Source organism: Archocentrus centrarchus, unplaced genomic scaffold (assembly GCF_007364275.1).
Source record: "Archocentrus centrarchus isolate MPI-CPG fArcCen1 unplaced genomic scaffold, fArcCen1 scaffold_44_ctg1, whole genome shotgun sequence".
Taxonomy (NCBI): domain Eukaryota; kingdom Metazoa; phylum Chordata; class Actinopteri; order Cichliformes; family Cichlidae; genus Archocentrus; species Archocentrus centrarchus.
Window position 1 is genome coordinate 586,981 of NW_022060270.1, and position 21,239 is coordinate 608,219.

Below are 21,239 nucleotides of genomic sequence, written 5' to 3' on the forward strand. Positions count from 1 at the left end.
CAGTTTAAACATTTGATATGTTTTTATGTTCTATTGCGAATAAAATACGGGGTTGAGAGATTTGTAAACCATTGCATTCTTTTATTTTGCTTTCATTATATCCAGCATCACAAGTTTTTTTGTTTTCAATTAGGGTTGTACCTACTTAAAACAGCCTCAATGGTTCTGTGTTGTGGTGAACTTACATAGAAATAGAACAAGTCAAGGGTGGTTAAAGACAAAGAAAAAAACATGATGTGAATCCCACATCTCGTATCTAACTTAGGTATTCATTAAATTTTGTTACCAGATAGATAAGATAGATAGATAGATCCCTGACCAAGGACCATGAATATATTTTGTCATGTTTTTATCAGATGAAAAGGAGAAAGGAGTATATAGTGTGGTCAGGTAAACTACACTGCTTAAAAAATAAAGGAACACTTCATGCAGCAATCAGACTTCATGAGGGTGGCCTGAGGACCTGATATCCTCTAGTGGGCCCTGTGCTCACTGCCCAGCACTGTGGAGCCCAATTAACATTTACTACAGAATACCAGAATTGGTAGGTCCACCACTGGAGCCCTGTGCTTTTCAGTGTGTCCTCCTGGTGTACAGCGATTAGATTAGATACCTGGCCTCATGTGGTGCGAGTATGCAGGCAGTTCCTGGAGGATGAAGGACTTGATACTATTGACTGGCCTGCACACTTGCCTGACCTAAATCCAGTAGAACACTTCAGGGACATCGTGTTTCACTCAACACCGCCAGGCTGCGTCTCAGACTGTTCAGGAGCTCTGGTCCAGATCTGGGTCGAGATCCCACAGAACACCATCCTTCATCTCATTCGGAGCATGCACCAGCATTGTCAGGCATGTACACTAGAACGTGGGGATCCACAGAAACTACTGAGTGCCATTTTGAGTTGCTGCAATGAAATTTCAGCAAAGTGGATTCACTTTGATTTTCAGGGTACCGTTGAATTCAGCCTTCTGTAGGTTGATAATTTTCATTTCCATCAAATGATGTGGCATCATTCCTAACACAGTGCATATCAGTATAGATATCCAGAATGATTTTTTTTTTTTTGCATTGAGATCTGATGTGTTTTCAAAGTGTTCCTTTAATTTTTTAGCAATTTATATAAGCATACATAAGGCTCTCTAAGAGGATACCTATGTCTGGTCTGCAGATGGAAAGGTAGCGATCAATGGCCACCACAGTCAGCAGGCCAATACTGGCCATACCAAAGAATATGTTCAGAGCTGCATAGATCTGGAGACAGAGAAACAAAGAAAACGACAGACAACAAAATTGCTTTTGAATGAATAGGCTGCAATCCTGGCCCTGTACTTGGGACCAGATTTTTTTAGCACCTAAAAGATGAAAGCAGGACCCATGCTGCCAAGGAGTTATGGGACAATGGCTTGTGGAATTCTGTTACTATTCTGTGACAGCAACTTGTAGAAACTTGAAACTTGTTCACCAAATTTATCATGCTCATCTCATTTGTTGTAAAGTTAAAAAGAAAAGAATTTTTTTTTCCACTGCCCTGACCAAATGTGCTTTCTGAGTCCTCTTATAGATATTTATATTTATAAAACATAGCACCAAGGCATGCTATCTGCAGTGGTGTATTAGGACCAAAGCTTCTTTTAATACATAAAAAGGTCAGTCTGCCCACAGCTTTGTCTCATGGCAGCTCAGAATAAGTAACATGAGCTCGTGGGATATGTTTTTTCCAAGTTTAGGAAACATTATGACAGGGAGAACTACAGTGCTTGGTCCATTTTTGATTTCATCTTAGAAACACTCACCACATATTTATATGCATTTAGGAAACACATTATGTGAATACAGCCTTGTCTTTTTTATAGAGAGTTCAATTCTATTCAATTTTATTTATATAGCGGCAAATCACAACAAACAGTTGCCTCAAGGTGCTTTATACTGTAAGGTAAAGACCCTACAATAATACAGAGAAAAGCCAACAATCAAAATGACCCCCTATGAGCAGCACTTGGTGACAGTGGGAAGGAAAAACTCCCTTTAACAGGAGGAAACCTCCAGCAGAACCAGGCTCAGGGAGGGGGGGTCATCTGCTGTGAGGGGAGAGAGAGACAGGACCAAAGACACACTGTGGAAGACAGACAGAAATTAATAATAACTAATGATTAAATACAGAGTGGAGTATAAACAGAGGTGAATGAAAGTAAACACTGAGTGCATCATGAGAACCCCCCCCCCCCCCCCCCCCCCCCCCCCCCCAGCAGCCTAGGCCTACAGCAGCATAACTAAGGGAGGGTTCAGGGTCACCTGATCCAGCCCTAACTATAAGCTTGATCAAAAAGAAAAGTTTTAAGCCTGAGGCTCTGATAGTGAACACAGCGATAGGTAAAAACTGCCTAGTTTACATGGTACTGGATGGTACAGGATATTCTACACACCTGACAGCCAGCATAGCCAAATTTCCAGCTGCCGTGGATGTCTGAAGCAGCAGACATGGGATAGCCAATACCAGCCACTCCGATGTCCGTTAAAGCCAAGTTGATTATTATGAAGTTGGTCGGCGTGCGAAGTTCCTTAAACTTGACAAACATCATCAGCACCACAATGTTGCTTGTTAAACTGATGACGCCTGAGAAGAAAGAAAAAAAAAACAGCATTGCAGTGTGAAAGGTAAAAGCTAAACATCCATCCACTTATTTACATTCTTCCACTTATCCACGACTAGGTTGCGAAAGCAGCAGCTATAATGGAGCCAAGAGACATAATCCCATACATGCTGGGAACACTTCACCCAGGAGGTGCACAATAGGTATCCTTGTCAGATGCCCAAACCACCTCAACTGGCACCTTTTGATGTGGAAGAGTAGAGGCTCTACTCTGAGCCCCTGTCAAATGAGTGAACTCCTCACCATATCTCTAAGTGAGAGCCCAGCCACCCTTCAGAGAAATCCCATTTCCACTGCTTGTATCCATGATCTCATTCTTTTAGTATCTTCATACGTGGGGGTAGGAACGTAGATCGACTGGTACATCAACGGCTTCACTTTTACGCTGAGCTCTCTCTTCACCACAATGGACCGGGACAGTGTCTGCATCACTGAAGCCCTGGCCACAGTCCATCTCCAGCTCTCCTCATTGAACAAGACCCAAAGATATTTAAACTCCTCCACTTGGGGAAGCAACTCATCCCTGACCCAGAGTGGGCACTCCACTCTTTTCCAGACTTGGAGGTGCTCATTCCTGCTGCATCACACTTTCTTTTTTTCTTTTTATTAATTTTTACAACAAATTACAGAAAACCAGAAGATATCAGGATTCAAAGATATAACAAATAAATGATAAGACAGTCATCGGTGACCAAATCCCCTACCCATCCCCACCCTTGGCACCTATCCTCACCGTATCACCAGAAGAAAGCTGCCACAGGAGCGATATACATACACAACCAGTCAACTGTAATCTTGCAATTTCTACCTTGAAAATACAACAAAAAGGGTTTCCAAATCTTATTGAAGGTTCATGACTTACCATCTGAGAAAGCATATCTTTTCCAGTTTAATGAAATAAAACACTTCCTTCACCCAAACCTTATGGGTAGGAGGTTTGCTGTATCTTACTGGCATCGATCGCATAAGGGGGACACAGTATCAAACGTTTTTGCTAAATGGGCCTTAGTATAATAGGCTCTATGTAAAATTTGACATTGCATAAACCTATGCCTGGCACAGATTGACGGTCTGTGAACCCTCATTAGGATCTCCTCCCAGGTTTCTGGTTATACCACGGATATTTGGGTGAGATTGCAAGGCAAAAAAAAAATAAAGGCTCCACTGCCATTGCAAATAATAAAGGACTCGGTGGCCAACCTTGGCTAGTGGAGTGATATAAAGGGAAATACTTTGAGTTGATGCAGTTTGATCTCACAATAATCAATATCCATCATATCCATGAGACAAAATTTTTCTGAAAACCAAATTTTCTCAAAACAAAGAACAAATAATCCCACTCCATTCTATGAAATGCCTTTTCAGCATCCAAAGATATTAATGCTTCTGGGGTCTGTGTTAAAGAGAAGTTATAGACAACATTTAATACCTTCCTAAGACTAAAAAAGGAGTGTTTAATCAAAAGATCAAAGTCAGCTTTATTGTCGAATCTGCAATATGTACGGGACATACACAGGATTGAAATTCTGTTTCTCTCAGACCCATGGTGCAACAATAAACAATAACAATAAACAGTAAACCTTTAACTAAACATAAATAAACATTAGCATAATAAATAAGAAAAAATATGATGCTATCTAAATTGTAAAATATAGCAGTATAAGTATATAAAGTACAAAAGTAGATATAGGTATAGCGGTTCTGGCATTGACATCTGAGTAAAGTGATGTATGCAATAAAGTGTATGTACACAGTATATGTATGGAGACCCTGATATTGATATACAGTAAAGTGATGTTTACAGTGTATTAAGGCTGATGCTAATATAAACAGTACTGTAAATATAAACAGTAGTGTAAATGTAAACAGTAGTACAATTAAAAATTGATCTTAATTATAAAATTCAGCTGGCTGGCCATCAGGACCAGGACTGCCGCTATTTAATGCCTTAGCCACAGCTTCTATTTCAACAATTGTGAATGGGTACTCCAATGTTTTCATGACATTTCAATCGAGGCTAGGAATATTAATTTTTTCGAAAAGGATAGTAGGTCCAGAGGCTCCACTGCTGCTTCACACTTGACTACCATTCCAGTGTAAGCTAAAGGCCATCACCTGATGAAGCCAAGAGAACCACATCATCTGCAAAAAGCAGAGATGAGCTACTCAGGCCACCAAGGATGAAGCCTTCTGCCACTTGGCTCTGCTGTGAAATTCTGTCAGTAAAGATTATGAATAGATTTCGTAACAAAGGGCAGACCTGGCGGAGTCCAACACCCACAGGGAACAAGTCCCACTTATTGCCTGCAATGCGGCTTGTAGCAATGGGCCAGACAGCCCACATTGCCACAAAACATCCCACAAGATACTCCAAGAAACGCAGTCAAATGCCTTCTCCAAGTCCACAAAATGCATGTAGACTGTTTGGGCAAACTCCCCTGCATCCTGTTCAGTGATGGTATAAACCTTGAAAAAGTAGTCCGACTACTGATTACTGATTACTCCTTTAAAAAGTAACTTAGTTACTTTACTGATTACTTAATTTTAGAAGTAACTAAGTTAGATTACAAGTTACTTTATTAGTTACTTTCCACAGCAGGCGGTCTTGTGCCAAAAAGTCTGTCATAAAGTGATTCCAATGTTCCTGTGTTTTTATGTGTAATGTCTTTGCTTATATTGGTAAATAGAGTGCAGTCAATCTGATTTATGAAGGGCTTATATATAAAATGCAGACATAACCTCTTTTTCAACAATCTTTAGGAGTCTGTGTTATTGTACCTACATTATAATCAATCCAGAGCTTTTTGGCCACTTAAAATATAGAACTGTGATGTTATATTTTTTGTGATTTCTGCAGCCTTCTGAGCCAGATTTATGTTTAAAAATACATTTTTAATGTCAGACAATTTTTACCTTGATAAAAAACAAATATATAAAAGTCACTTTGCCAAAAACTGAGTGCAGCTTCTACCTTGTGCTAGAAATGCTGTTTCTCACTCAAAATCACCTGATATCATTCATGAGAGATATGTTTGATATATGCTTCACAGATTATAGGTCAACAAGTCATTTACAGCCATTTAAATACAGGGAATGTTTTTTTTTGGCAAATACCGAAAATTTCTTTTTGGCAGACGATCACTTTTTGGCACAATACCAGCCTCTACTATATACTGTAGTAGAGGGCTTTTCAACTTTTTCAACTCTTCCCCCGCATACTGGTTTGTACCGAAGTCCAGCTTTTGTTGTTTGGGTGCTGGGGGGGCTCCTGCATTAGCTGCAGCTCTGCTTCGCTCCACCTGTTGCAACTCGCTCTGTAAGATTGACTGCGCTGTGACTCCAGATGTTTCCTCATATTTGATGTAGTGTTTTTGAAGCTAGATAGCACTTTGTCGCAGCACAGAGTGCACAACTAACCTTGATGTTGTCATCTTTAGCTGACACAGACTCACAATAGTGCCCGAATTTCAGCTAGAAAACGCGCATCTCTCTCCTCCCTCCATTGTTTACATTTGTGCTGTTATTGTCCTCATGTTGAAAACCGGACTTAACTGTCGCATCTGCCAGACGTCACTCCCCGAAACGTAAGAAGAAAGCAAAAATATATCTTTGTACTAAGAAAAATGACAAAAATAGTAACACGCAGTGACTTGGATAAGTTACTGTAATCTGATTACTGGACTGCAAATAGTAACGCGTTAGATTACTCGTTACTGAGAAAAGTAGTCAGATTAGAGTAACGCGTTACTAAGTAGTGCGTTACTGACATCACTGATCCTGTTAGGGATTATTTTTTATTTAATGAATAAAACACAAATGTTTAAAATTAAACTCCATCCATCCATCCATCCATTTTCTTCCGCTTATCCGGGGCCGGGTCGCGGGGGCAGAAGCCTAAGCAGAGAAGCCCAAGCTTCCCTCTCCCCAGCCACCTCCTCCAGCTCATCCGGAGGGACCCCAAGGCGTTCCCAGGCCAGCCGAGATACATAATCTCTCCAGCGTGTCCTGGGTCTACCACGGGGCCTCTTCCCGGTGGGACATGCCCGGAACACCTCACCCAGGAGGCGGCCAGGAGGCATCCTAATCAGATGCCCGAGCCACCTCAACTGGCTCCTTTCGATGTGGAGGAGCAGCGGCTCTACTCTGAGCCCCTCCCGGATGGCCGCACTCCTCACCTTATCTCTAAGGGAGAGGCCAGCCACCCTTCGAAGGAAACTCATTTCTGCCGCTTGTATTCGCGATCTTATTCTTTCGGTCACTACCCAAAGCTCGTGACCATAGGTGAGGGTAGGAACGTAGATCGACCGGTAAATCGAGAGCCTCGCTTTTACGCTAAGCTCCCTCTTCACCACGACGGACCGGTGCAGCGTCCGCATCACTGCAGAAGCAGCCCCAGTCCGCCTGTCGATCTCCCGTTCCCTTCGCCCATCACTCGTGAACAAGACCCCGAGATACTTAAACTCCTCCACTTGAGGCAAGAACTCGTTCCTGAGCCGGAGATGGCACTCCACCCTTTTCCGGCTGAGGACCATGGCCTCAGACTTAGAGGTGCTGATTCTCATGCCAGCCGCTTCACACTCGGCTGCGAACCGTTCCACTGCGAGCTGGAGGCCCCCCCCTGATGAAGCCAACAGAACCGCATCATCTGCAAAAAGCAGAGATGAGACTCTGAAGCCACCAAGGAAGAAGCCTTCCGCCACCTGGCTACGCCTAGAAATTCTGTCCATAAAAATTATGAACAGAATCGGTGACAAAGGGCAGCCCTGACGGAGTCCAACACCCACAGGAAACAAATCCGACTTATTACCGGCTATACGGACCAAGCTCTCACTGTGGTTGTACAAGGACTGAATGGCCCGCAACAATGGGCCAGACACCCCATACTCCCGCAGAACCTCCCAAAGAACACCCCGAGGAACACGGTCGAATGCCTTCTCCAAGTCCACATAGCACATGTAGACTGGTTGGGCAAACTCCCACGCACACTCGAATATCCTTGAGAGGATAAAGAGCTGGTCCAGCGTTCCACGACCAGGACGAAAACCGCATTGTTCCTCCTGAATCCGAGGTTCGACTAACGGACGCACCCTCCTTTCCAGCACCCTGGCATAGACCTTACCGGGGAGGCTGAGGAGTGTGATCCCCCGAAAGTTGGAGCACACCCTCCGGTCTCCCTTCTTAAAGATGGGGACCACCACCCCGGTCTGCCAATCCAATGGCACTGTCCCAGATCTCCACGCGATGTTGCAGAGGCGTGTCAACCAAGACAGCCCTACAACATCCAGAGCCTTCAGGAACTCAGGGCGAATCTCGTATACCCCAGGGGCTCTGCCACCAAGGAGTTGTTTAACTACCTCAGTGACCTCACCCCCAGTGATGGTCAAGTCATCCCCCTCATCCCCAGACTCTGCTTCCACTACAGAAGGCGTGTCAGTGGGATTCAGAAGGTCCTCGAAGTATTCCTTCCACCGTCCGACTATAGCCTCAGTTGAAGTCAGCAGCACCCCCCCCCGCACTATAAACAGTGTGAGTGAAGCACTGCTTTCCCCTCCTGAGTCGCCTGACGGTTTGCCAGAATCGCTTCGATGCCGTCCGAAAGTCTTTTTCCATAGCCTCACCGAACTCCTCCCACACCCGAGTTTTTGCTTTGGCCACTACCCGAGCTGCATTCCGCTTGGCCTGTCGATACCTGTCAGCTGCCTCCGGAGTCCCACAGGCTAACCAAGCCCGATAGGACTCTTTCTTCAGCTTGATGGCTCCCTTCACCTCCGGTAACCACCATCTGGTTCGGGGGTTACCACCACGACAGGCACCAACCACCTTGCAGCCACAGCTCTGAGCAGCAGCCTCAACAATGGAGGTGCGGAACATGGTCCATTCGGACTCAATGTCCTCAGCCTCCCTCGGAATGCTGTCGAAGTTCTGCCGGAGGTGGGAGTTGAAGATCTCCCGGACTGGGGCTTCTGCCAGGCGTTCCCAGCGCACCCTCACAATACGTTTAGGTGTGCCAGGTCTGTCCAGCATCTTCCCCGCCACCTGATCCAACTCACCACCAGGTGGTGATCAGTTGACAGCTCAGCTCCTCTCTTCACCCGAGTGTCCAGAACATACGGCCGCAGATCTGATGATACGATTACAAAATCGATCATCGACCTGCGACCTAGGGTGTCCTGGTGCCATGTGCACTTATGGACATCCTTGTGTTCGAACACGGTGTTTGTTATGGACAAACTGTGGTTTGCACAGAAGTCCAATAACAAAACACCATTCGGGTTCAGATCGGGCAGGCCGTTCCTCCCAATCACGCCCCTCCAGGTCTCACTGTCATTGCCCACGTGAGCGTTGAAGTCTCCCAGCAAGACTATGGAGTCACCAGATGGAGCACTCTCCAGCACCCCACCCAGCAACTCCAAAAAGGGTGGGTACCCTGAACTGTCATTCGGCGCATAAGCGCAAACAACAGTCAGGACCCGTTACCCAGCCCGAAGGCGCAGGGAAACTACCCTCTCGTCCACCGGTGAAAACTCCGACATACAGGCAGCAAGCCGGGGGGATACAAGAATACCCACCCCAGCTCGCCGCCTCTCACCGAGGGCAACTCCAGACTGGAACAGAGTCCAGCCCTTCTCCAGGAGACTGGTTCCAGAGCCCAGGCCATGTGTTGAGGTGAGCCCAACTATGTCTAGCTGGTATCTCTCAACCTCACGCACTAGCTCAGGCTCCTTCCCCACCAGAGAGGTGACATTCCATGTCCCAACAGCCAGTTTCGATAGCCGGGGATCGGTCCGCCAGGGCCTCCGCCCTCGGCCACCGCCCGACACACATTGCACCCGACCCCTACGACACCTCCTGCGGGTGGTGGGCCTGCAGGAGGGCGGGCCCATGTAACCTCTTCGGGCTGCGCCCGGCCAAGCACCACGGGCTAATGCCTGGCCACCAGATGCTCTCCCTCGAGCTCCCTCCCCAGGCCTGGCTCCAGGGTGGGGCCCCGGTAACCCTATCCCGGGCAGGGTAAACTGTTCCCTTGTTTTTTCACTCATAAGGGTCTTCTGAACTGCTCTTTGTCTGGACCCTCACCCAGGACCAGTTTGCCATGGGAGACCCTGCCAGGGGGACAAGCCCCCAGACAACATAGCTCCTGGGATCACTGGGACACACAAACCCCTCCACCACGATAAGGTGGCGATTCACGGAGGAGTAAAACTCCAGTAAAATTAAACTCCAGTAACTTAATTAATAAACAGTGGATCAACCAAATAATGAACAATTAATACATTAGACAGAGAGCAACAGATAGAAAATGCTGACTAACTTCTCAGTCTCAGTGCATCTTAGCTGGAGGTTCAACCACAATACATACAATTAAAACACCACCAACGTCACCATGTTCTGTTATTAATCTGGACAAGATTGCTCTTTATGACAAATTAAAACCTCAGGAAGAAGATGTATTGAGTCCACTGCTGATGAGAGAAATCTGGGTCATTAAAAACCAGCTTGAACAAGACCGAAGACAAGGCCAACTCAAAGCTTCCAGATTGCTTACATATAGAAAAGTGGCAGTATAAAAATGTTTTGCTTAGAGAGCTACATGGGCTCAGAGAGAGTGCACACTCTTCCTCTGAGTCCCCGCATGCATGTGTGATTTTTCTGATTCTTTAATATATTAAATGTCTTACTTTTTTAAAGTGTTTCAGGTGTCTTCCTTCATAAAGAAACCAGCTACTTGTCAATTTGGTGACCCCGACATGATAAGAACTGATAACAGGTTATGACAGATGATTTGTGAAGGAGCCCCCTTTTTTTTTTTTTTTTTCCATTTGTGAAGGACCTCCTGAAGCCCACTGACATGCCTCTGTAGTGGAAGCAGAGTCAGGGGACGGGGGGGACTCGCCCATCACTGTGAGTGAGGTCACTGAGGTGGTTAAACAACTCCTTGGTGGCAGGGCCCCTGGGGTGGACGAGATTCGCCCTGAGATCCTGAAGGCTCTGGATGTTGTAGGGCTGTCTTGGTTGACAACATCGCATGGAGATCTAGGACGGTGCCACCGGATTGGCAGACCGGGTTGGTGGTCCCCATCTTTAAGAAGGGAGACCGGAGGGTGTGCTCCAACTTTTGGGGAATCACACTCCTCAGCCTCCCCAGTAAGGTCCATGCCAGGGTGCTGGAAAGGAGGATCTGCCCAATAGTCGAACATCGGCTCCAAGAGGAACAATGCGGTTTTCATCCTGGTCGTGGAATGCTGGACCAGCTCTTTATCCTCTCAAGGATATTTGAGTGTGCGTGGGAGTTTGCCCAACCAGTCTACATGTGCTTTGTGGACTTGGAGAAGGCATTCGACCGTGTCCCGTGGGGTATCCTGTGGGAGATCCTGCTGCTGTATGGGGTGTCTGGCCCATTGTTGCGGGCCATTCAGTCCCTGTACAACTGCAGTGAGAGCTTGGACCGTATAGCCAGCAATAAGTTGGACTTGTTTCCTGTGGGTGATGGACTCCGTCAGGGCTGCCCTTTGTCACAGATTCTGTTCATAATTTTTATGGACAGAATTTCAAGGCGTAGGCAGGTGATGGAAGGCTTCTGCCTTGGTGGCCTCAGAATCTTGTCTCTGCTCTTTGCAGATGATGCAGTCCTGTTTGCTGAGGCCTCCTCAGCTACAACCACCCTCCTGAGCTACAGGGTGGCTGTAGCTCCGGAGGTAGAACCGGTCACCTACTGATCGGAAAGTCAGCGGTTCGATTCCTGGCTACTCCAGGCTGCATGCCAATGTATCTTTGGGCAAGATACTTAACCCCAAGTTGTTCTCCGACGCAACCGTTGGAGTGTGAATGTGTGTGAATGTTAGATAATTAAAGAACTTAGCTTAGTTAGTCATGAATGTGTGAGTGCATGGGTAAATGTAAACATGTATAAGTGCTTTGAGTGCTCAGACTGAGTAGAAAAGTGCTATATAAGAACTAGTCCATTTACCATCAGGGGGTGGCCTCCAGCTCGCAGTGGAATGGTTCGCAGCCGAGTGTGAAGCGGCTGGCATGAGAATCAGCACCTCTAAGTCTGAGGCCATGGTCCTCAGCCGGAAAAGGGTGGAGTGCTCAGGGACGAGTTCCTGTCCCAGGTGGAGGAGTTAGCACAATATAAAGTTAAGTTGTTTGAATATTTAAATGAGAACTTTGTTCAACTGAAAACATACTTTAACGTGTTTTTGCATTTAACTATGGCTTCATGGATAAAAAGAACCATCTAACTCGCAAAAACTTGTTTTGTACGGGCATTGGGCTCAATGCCAGTCAGACATTATGCCTCATTCAAAACATTCCTCTGATTGTTGGTGATGTTGTAACAGAGGGTGACAGGCACTGGATTTGCTCTTGTTTTTGTTACACATTGTAAATATTGTATTTTCCCAGTGTGTTACATATAGCATGACTGTATTTTTAAAACATCTTATTGAAGAGCATCACAAGCTGTTTGTGGACTTGTACCCACAAAATAATCTGATACCTAAACATCACTTCATCCTGAGTGTATATGCCAAATTGGACCCTTGGGACATGTTTGGAGTATGAAGCCAAACAAATTCTTTAAGGAGAGCATAAAAAATTTCAACATAACTAAATCCCTTGCAAAGAAATATCAGATTGCTGTTGCTTATCATTGGGAATCTTTGTCAGTAGAAGGCATTGAATCTGGTCCTGTCAAATCCAAAACTTTGACTACATCAAGTTGGATTCAGCCAACTGGGACATGCTTTGTAGCAGCGTGGGTGGAGACTTCGAGGAGTTTTCTGGAAACGGTTGTGGGATTTATTGGGAAAGTTGTTGATGACACTTTGCTTAGAAGGACCATCAGGACATTTCCCAACCAGAAGCCATGGGTTGATAAATCTGTCTGCAACACTCTGAGGTCCCGCACCACTGTTTACAACTTCAGCCATGCCTCCTGGAACATGGAGGACTACAAGGCTACATCATATAATGTCTGCAGAGCGGCAAAAGAGGCTAAACATCACTACAGCTGCAGACTGGAACAACAACTACATTCTGACTCCAGGGCACTGTGGCAGGGACTACACACCATCATGGACTACAAAGCACCATACACACCCACCAGTGAGTGCTGACTGATGAACTTAACAACTTCTTTGCGAACCAGGAAGCTGACAGCCCACTGCGCTCCCAGCCGGAGGGGCGGAGACACTCACTGTGATGGTGCGTGATGTAAGGAGGTTGTTTAGATGTGTAAACACCAGGAAAGAGGCTGGACCAGACAGTATTAGCGGACGTGTCCTTAAGACCTCCCCTGACCACCTAGAACCTGTGTTTACAGTGATATTCAACCTCTCACTGAAACTGTGTGTGATTCCCACCTGCTTCAAAAAGTCCATTTTAGTCCCCAAGAAACCACACGCCAGCAGCCCCAATGACTTCAGGCCCATAGCGCTCACCTCTGTGGCGATGAAATGTTTTGAGAGACTCATCAAGACGTTCATCATCTCCTCACTGCCCACCACCCTTGACCCATCACAGTTCACATACTGGCCAGACAGATCCACAGACGATGACATATCCTTCCTCCTCCAGAAGACCTTTTCCCACATGGACACTTGTTAGGAGAACTATGTGAGAGTGCTGTTTGTAGATTACAGCTCCAGGCTGGTCCAGGCTGGTCTCTAAGCTGTTGGACCTGGGCTTGGACCCCATCCCTGTGCAGGTGGGTTTACAGCTTCCTGATCAGCTGACTACAGGTGGTATAAGTGGGTCACCTCACCCTCAACACCAGATCGCCCGAGGACTGTGTGCTCAGCCCTCTGCTGTACTCACTGTACACCCACGACTGCAAGTCCACATCAGAATCTAACGTCATCATAAAGTTTGCTGACAACACTGCTGTTGTGGGACTGATCTCCCACAATGAAGAGACAGCCTACGGGACAGAGATCTCCCACCTGGAGGACCGATACTGGGAGAACCACCTTCTGCTTAATGTGAGCAAAACAAAGGAACTCATCATGGACTTCAGCAGGAAGCTGCAGAGAGACTACCATCCACTTCTCATCAGTGGTGCTGAGGTGGAAAGAGTGGACACTTTCAAATACCTGGGAGTGACCATCTTACAGGACCTGTCCTGGACACATCACGTTAACATCACTGTGAAGAAGGCCAGACAGCATCTCTATCTCCTCAGGCGGCTGAGAGACTTCAAGCTCCCACTCAAGGTGCTCAGGAACTTTTACACCTGCACCATTGAGAGCATCATGTGTGGGAACATCACCAAATGGATGGGAAACTGCACTGAACAGGATTCATGGCCCTTAAAAGGGTGGTTTGTTCAGCTGAACGGACCATTAGAACCACCCTTCCCAACCTCCAGAACATTTACACCAAGCAGTGCAAGTTGAGCGCTCTGAAGATCCTTAACCTTATACCTCTGAACGTGTCGAATGCGACACAGCATACTTCAAAAGTGCTGCCGTTAGCGGACTTCAGCAACAAATACTGTAATACCACTATATGGCTGTGAAGTGCATTTTCTGAGCTTTCAGGAACCAGGAATTTTTCCGATAGGACAAACGGTCACAGAGTTATGGTAAGAAGCCATCTGATCAAAGTTCCTTTGATCAGCCGACTCCGCGCTGATATGCTACGTCTTAACCAGGTTTTCGCCACTAGTAAGGGTAAGTAACCAGTGCTTCTGCGGTGATCGACTGGCATTATAGGGTTAACCAGCCCATCCACCTCGGACACTCTCTCTTCTCCCTGCTCCCATCAGGCCAGCGTTCCTGCTGCCTGAGGACTGAGACTGAAAGGCTGAAGAAGAGTTTTTATCCACAAACATCCGTCTGCTCAGCTCTGAGCCCTGAACAGCACTATTATTGTACAATGTAAATCAGGGGTATTCAACTGGCGGCCCAAAGTCCAGAACCGGCCCATCAGTCATTTTGGACCAGCCCACTGCCCATTTACTTCTATTAAATAAAAATTTTAAAAGAAGCTGTGACTAAACTGTAAGCACGGCATGTAGTTCATACGCCTTACAGGTGGTGACGGTAACGCACCATAGATTACCAACCGCCATTAAACTCAAGAAGAAAAAGAAGAAGAAGAATGGCATTTTATAAGTGTTGCCAACTTGGCGACTTTGTCGCTAGAGCTAGTGGCTTTTCAGACCCCCCAAGTGAGTTTTTTTCCTAAAAGCAACTAGCGACAAATTTAGTAAGTTTTCTCGAGGATGTCGGCGACTTTTGAAGAGCTTTTTGTTAACCTAAAATCCTCCGCTATCGCCCTGTTTTGTGTACATACAGCCTTCGTACTGTGTCTGTTCATACGCTTTGGCATCGCCTGGACCCCCAAGAGTACCGGATTGTTGGTATGTACCGTAAGTCACGTTACCTTAATAGCGGAAGTGAGTCTGATCGTGTCCTCGTGATGCAGCCGGCGGATACGACGCCGCATTGAGCGGGTGGGAGCTTTGTTGTGATACATCAGCATATATGTCTATGGATTCACAAATCCTGCTGACTGAAGAATGGAAGTTTGTTCATTCAGTCTGTTTACATATTTTGTTATCTTACACAGGAGGAAGCACTTTGGTGAAGTCTACTTCACTGCAGACTGGCTTTTAAAAGAATCAGTCAGCCTTTTGCTGTTTTTGCTCTGTATCTTTTATGTTTACATTGTAATATCACAGCTGTGAGTATTTTGTTATGGAGAAAAAAGCATTAATTTATTTGAGGAGCATTATTATTATTTTTTTTTTTTAAGCCTGTCATGTCTGGCAGATCTTGCAAACAGAACTGTGACCTGAAAGCGTTGTTGTGCCAAACATATTTGCTATTTCAAGGTGAGCTCTATAGGTTCTCTATAGGCTTCTCTTGTTAGTGTGTGACCCTTTATTTTATTTGAATTATTTTTAGCATACTGTGTGATGAATTTTGCCAGAGCTGACAGGCTTAGGAAAAAGAAAAGAAGAAAAGAAAAAGGGAGAGAGAAAGAGAGAGAGTAAGAGAGAAGGGAAAGAAGAGAATAGAGAGAAAAAAAATAGGATGAATAAACCAAATAATTAGTCACTTGTTAAACATAAAAGATACTGACAATACTTGCAAAATTAAAAATTGTGTGGGGAAAACAAAAATTGCTTGATTACACAGACCAACCCTTTTGTATTATGATTACGTGAGTATTTGTGTTTGTGTCATGAGATGTACTTACCAATGAGGGCAGAACGCCGCAGCTCTGCCCATCAGAAGCTAGAGGCAGACAAAGAGAGCCCCAGGAAGCCCAGGCCGCCAGCAGCCCACCAAGACTTACGAAGACCCGCGGCCACTCATTCCAAAGACAACCGCACACCCACCCCAGCAGACAGGGGAGGGAGGTCTCGGACGGAGCCCCCCCAGTCAAGCAGCAGGGCCCCAGGACCCGAGGACCGCCCGAGCCCCCACAGAGCCCCCCCCCCACGCCGAAGAGGCCAATGCAGCCCCACACCGCAGCCCCCAGGGGAGCAGGTCACCACCCACGCCAGAACATCCAGCCCCACCCAGGAACCCGGAGGTACCCACACCCTAGGGGGGCAGGGGGGAAGAGGCAACCAGCAAGGAGCGGCCAGGAGGCAAGGCACAGGCCCAGACCCAGGTCCAGCCAAACATACAACCCCACGCACACCCACAAGCACACCCATGTACACATTTATGCACAAATACATATACATGCACATACACACTCACTCATACATATATAAACATAGATACACCATACATATAAATCCACTCACCCACCCATACTCACGAAGACTATGACAAATACAAAGACACACATTCATTCATAGCTACCCACCCTCTGAAGATGGGGTGAGTGGAAACCACCCCAGGGCCAACAGTGACCCCAAGACGCCGCCAGCCCGGTCCCCAAGGAACCACCCAACCCCCACCCCGGGCGAGGTGTAAGAAATCGGGGTGTGAGATGGCCCACCCCCCCTCTCCCCTCCCAACTTGTAAGTGAGTGTGTTTATGTTTGTGAATGAATGAGGTGTATAAGGTGCAGTTAAAATTGAGGGGGCAGTTGTGCCACAAGCACCAAGTGCTGATCTTCAGTGCTCGTCCACACTGCCCCCCCAAAACCCTCCATGTCTAAAGTGCAAATAAAATTTGGGGACAGACAGTAATGAGGATCAACCCCTGAGTAACATGCCTGCCCCAAAGGTCCTATGTGTATCGAGTAGTATGTGTGTATGTGTTATAATGACTATAGTGCAATTAAAAAGGAGAGGCAAGTGGCCGCGCGGCTCTGCACATGGCCCTTCCACCCTACGTGTGTGTGTGTGTGTGTGTGGGGGGGGGGGGGGGTATGACCAGGAAGAAGACCTGGAAGAAGAGAGCCAGCTGTCCACTGGCTCAATAGGCACCCCGATCCCACACCCCAGCCCAGGGTAGGGGGGGGGGGGGGGGGGGGGGGGGTGAATCCAGGGCCGTGGTGACAGCATCCCAGAGCACTGCAGCACCTGAGACTGGTGCCACCGCCCCCATCGCAGAGGGTAGCCCACTCACACTAGACGCCCATTCACTCGACAAGAGACACAAACAAGCGACAGGACATACTGGCCTGAGTTGGAAATACGGTGCCCTGTCCCCACCAACCACCCCACTGCGGCCCCCACCCCCCACCCCACCCCCCACAATGCAGGCACCCCAGGGCTCCAAAAGCGTAGACCGGACATCCAGACGTAAGCCAGGTCAACCCACCCCACCTGGTGGCGTGCCCGGGACAGCAGAGACCCCCCCAGCACCAGGGGGGACCCACTGGTAGCCGGCACGGCCCCAGGCCCCAGGCCCCAGGCCCCAGACCCCAGCCCCCGAGCCACACAGGGAAGACCAGCCAACCGTCCGAGGGCTGGCACCCACCACCCCAAGCACCCCGGCCCACACCCCAGGACCGTAAGGCAGCACCATCCAAGCCCCCACCACCATCAACCAGAACAGGCACACAGACATCATCAGAAGGTCGCCCCAGGACTCCAGTCTCAGGAGGCTACCAGCTACACAGGCCCCCAGAGTCCTCACCCGACCGCCTACAAAGCACATCAGGAGCAGAACCCACAGCCAACCACCCCCACTAAGTAATGGAGCTGATCAGTGGGAACCAAAGAGAGTCAAATTCCTCCAATTGATCTTTAGAAGAAGCAGACATTCTCTCTAAACTACAATGATCTATTAATAAATAGTAATACATAGTTTAGTAATACATAGTTTATTTTTTGAATTTCAATTCATGAAGATAGTTTTCTTAGCAATGCACAAGGCTGTAAGAACTACGTGTGATATATTTGACTCCATGACTAATTCACTAACATCACCTAAGATGCATAGTCTGGGGGAAGTTGGGACACAACAGCTAAACCATGTGGATAGGTCTTTACATATCCTCTGCCAAAATCTCTGAACTGGTACACAAGACCACAGAAGTAGTGGGGGGGGGGGGGGGGTTGTGAATGAAGGCCTAACATTTTCCTTCTTTTACAAATTAGGGCAACCTCTGATTTATATGTCTATAATTATAATTAATTTGTACTATCAGTAACTTTGTGTATATCAGAGGATTCCTCGGGGTAGTATCTTTGATTAGAGCCCTTATTGATGACTGTATGTTGAAGCATTGATGAGTTACAGCCATTTGAAGTTTGTACAACAAAGGCTGCTCACATGTGGCACTTGGCCATCTCCAAATGGCACAAGCAAGACCACACCTGAGATCAACACACAAAAACCTTTACAAAACAGTAGGTTTTTGTGCTATCTTGATAAAATTTGAAATCCACGGTAAAAAGACTTCATTCTACAGCTTCATTATATTTTCCAATCCATACCTTCTACACTCTGTGTGTAATTAGATAAAAACTAACAGGAAAAATCCAGGCGAGGTAAAAATTGTCTAATTTTTCTGTGTTCCAAACTTAATAGCTACATACTCATTACAGTTACAGCATTTTTGACTGCAGAAACGAGAAATATAGCTTGTCTTCTTTACAAAGAGACCAAGCTTTTGCATGTACTCCAAAGAGTTCAGGAACAGCAGCTGATTTAATTTGGGTATGCTTATTCAGGCGTTTTTGCTGATTTATCAGCTGCCAGTTAAGGGGTTAAATCACAATACAGTTGTGGTCAAAAGTTTGTACAAACTCATCATGGGCATGGATCTCATGTTTTTTTTTATTATTTCTTTGAACTGTTCCTTTTCCAGGATGGAATTATTGGACTCAAATTTAACGATACACCCCACTAATGGTATAATGTCCCTTAGCAAGTTGCACCTCAGCCAGATGCTTTTTGGTATCCATCAACCAGCCTCTGACATAGTTATTTCACTACTGTTCTTGGCAGAATTAGTAGAGTTAATTTACATTGGTTGGTTTCCTGGCATGGCACCAGTTTTTAAGCGTAGGCCACAAATTTTCAAGGATTTGGGAAGGAAATTCCAGCAGCTTAATGTTGGTCTGCTAGCAATGTGTTTGGGATCATTGGGATCATTGTCCTGTTGTAACACTCAGTTGTATCATTACATACAACCATCATTGTGTATTACATGAATGATGGCTACATAACTAACAATTTTTGTTTTTCCAGACGTTAAAACTTCAACTGTTACAACTTCACAACCATCACAGATGCTGACCGTTCCTCCTCCTCCTCCTCCTGATTCCTCATCTTCTCCCCAATTACCTGAAGAGCAACTGACGAAGCACGGCGTCGCGGCCGTTAAGCTCGTCACACTACGCCTTCTGTGTACAGCGGTGGAGAAGTATCATGAAGAGATATGCTACGAATGTCAAGTCAAACGCCCTATCGATAAGCACCACGGTTGTATGCAGCATATTCCTGATTTCTTCTACGGTCTTCATTATGACAAAGTGATGAAAAGATTCAGGTCGGATCGACTCATTCCTGCCATCAGACTGTTCTTATGGTCAAACAGTCTGAGTATGTAGCTATTAAGTTTGGAACACAGAAAAATTAGACAATTTTTACCTCGCCTGGATTTTTCCTGTTAGTTTTTATCTAATTAAACACTGAGTGTAGAAGGTATGGATTGGAAAATATAATGAAGCTGTAGAATGAAGTCTTTTTACCGTGGATTTCAAATTTTATCAAGATAGCACAAAAACCTACTGTTTTGTAAAGGTTTTTGTGTGTTGATCTCAGGTGTGGTCTTGCTTGTGCCATTTGGAGATGGCCAAGTGCCACATGTGAGCAGCCTTTGTTGTACAAACTTCAAATGGCTGTAACTCATCAATGCTTCAACATACAGTCATCAATAAGGGCTCTAATCAAAGATACTACCCCGAGGAATCCTCTGATATACACAAAGTTACTGATAGTACAAATTAATTATAATTATAGACATATAAATCAGAGGTTGCCCTAATTTGTAAAAGAAGGAAAATGTTAGGCCTTCATTCACAACCCCCCCCCCCCCCACTACTTCTGTGGTCTTGTGTACCAGTTCAGAGATTTTGGCAGAGGATATGTAAAGACCTATCCACATGGTTTAGCTGTTGTGTCCCAACTTCCCCCAGACTATGCATCTTAGGTGATGTTAGTGAATTAGTCATGGAGTCAAATATATCACACGTAGTTCTTACAGCCTTGTGCATTGCTAAGAAAACTATCTTCATGAATTGAAATTCAAAAAATAAACTATGTATTACTAAACTATGTATTACTATTTATTAATAGATCATTGTAGTTTAGAGAGAATGTCTGCTTCTTCTAAAGATCAATTGGAGGAATTTGACTCTCTTTGGTTCCCACTGATCAGCTCCATTACTTAGTGGGGGTGGTTGGCTGTGGGTTCTGCTCCTGATGTGCTTTGTAGACGGTTGGGTGAGGACTCTGGGGGCCTGTGTAGCTGGTAGCCTCCTGAGACTGGAGTCCTGGGGCGACCTTCTGATGATGTCTGTGTGCCTGTTCTGGTTGATGGTGGTGGGGGCTTGGATGGTGCTGCCTTACGGTCCTGGGGTGTGGGCCGGGGTGCTTGGGGTGGTGGGTGCCAGCCCTCGGACGGTTGGCTGGTCTTCCCTGTGTGGCTCGGGGGCTGGGGTCTGGGGCCTGGGGCCTGGGGCCGTGCCGGCTACCAGTGGGTCCCCCCTGGTGCTGGGGGGGTCTCTGCTGTCCCGGGCACGCCACCAGGTGGGGTGGGTTGACCTGGCTTACGTCTGGATGTCCGGTCTGCGCTTTTGGAGCCCTGGGGTGCCTGCATTGTGGGGGGTGGGGTGGGGGGTGGGGGCCGCAGTGGGGTGGTTGGTGGGGACAGGGCACCGTATTTCCAACTCAGGCCAGTATGTCCTGTCGCTTGTTTGTGTCTCTTGTCGAGTGAATGGGCGTCTAGTGTGAGTGGGCTACCCTCTGCGATGGGGGCGGTGGCACCAGTCTCAGGTGCTGCAGTGCTCTGGGATGCTGTCACCACGGCCCTGGATTCACCCCCCCCCCACTACCCTGGGCTGGGGTGTGGGATCGGGGTGCCTATTGAGCCAGTGGACAGCTGGCTCTCTTCTTCCAGGTCTTCTTCCTGGTCATACCCCCCCCCCCCCCCCCCCCCCCC

The 21,239-nt window shown here is 46.7% G+C and overlaps 1 protein-coding gene across 1 annotated transcript in view; it reads right to left on the reverse strand.

The window, feature by feature from the left end:
• The window catches only part of rrh (retinal pigment epithelium-derived rhodopsin homolog), a 68,170-nt gene that overhangs the window by 16,779 nt on the left and 30,152 nt on the right, over window positions 1–21,239 (reverse strand). The window contains exons 2-3 of the mRNA XM_030725018.1: window positions 2,427–2,617; window positions 1,155–1,254 (exon numbers count right to left, since the gene is read on the reverse strand). Coding sequence (XP_030580878.1) covers window positions 1,155–1,254; window positions 2,427–2,617 — 291 coding nt within the window. The remainder of the gene's footprint in view (window positions 1–1,154; window positions 1,255–2,426; window positions 2,618–21,239) is intronic.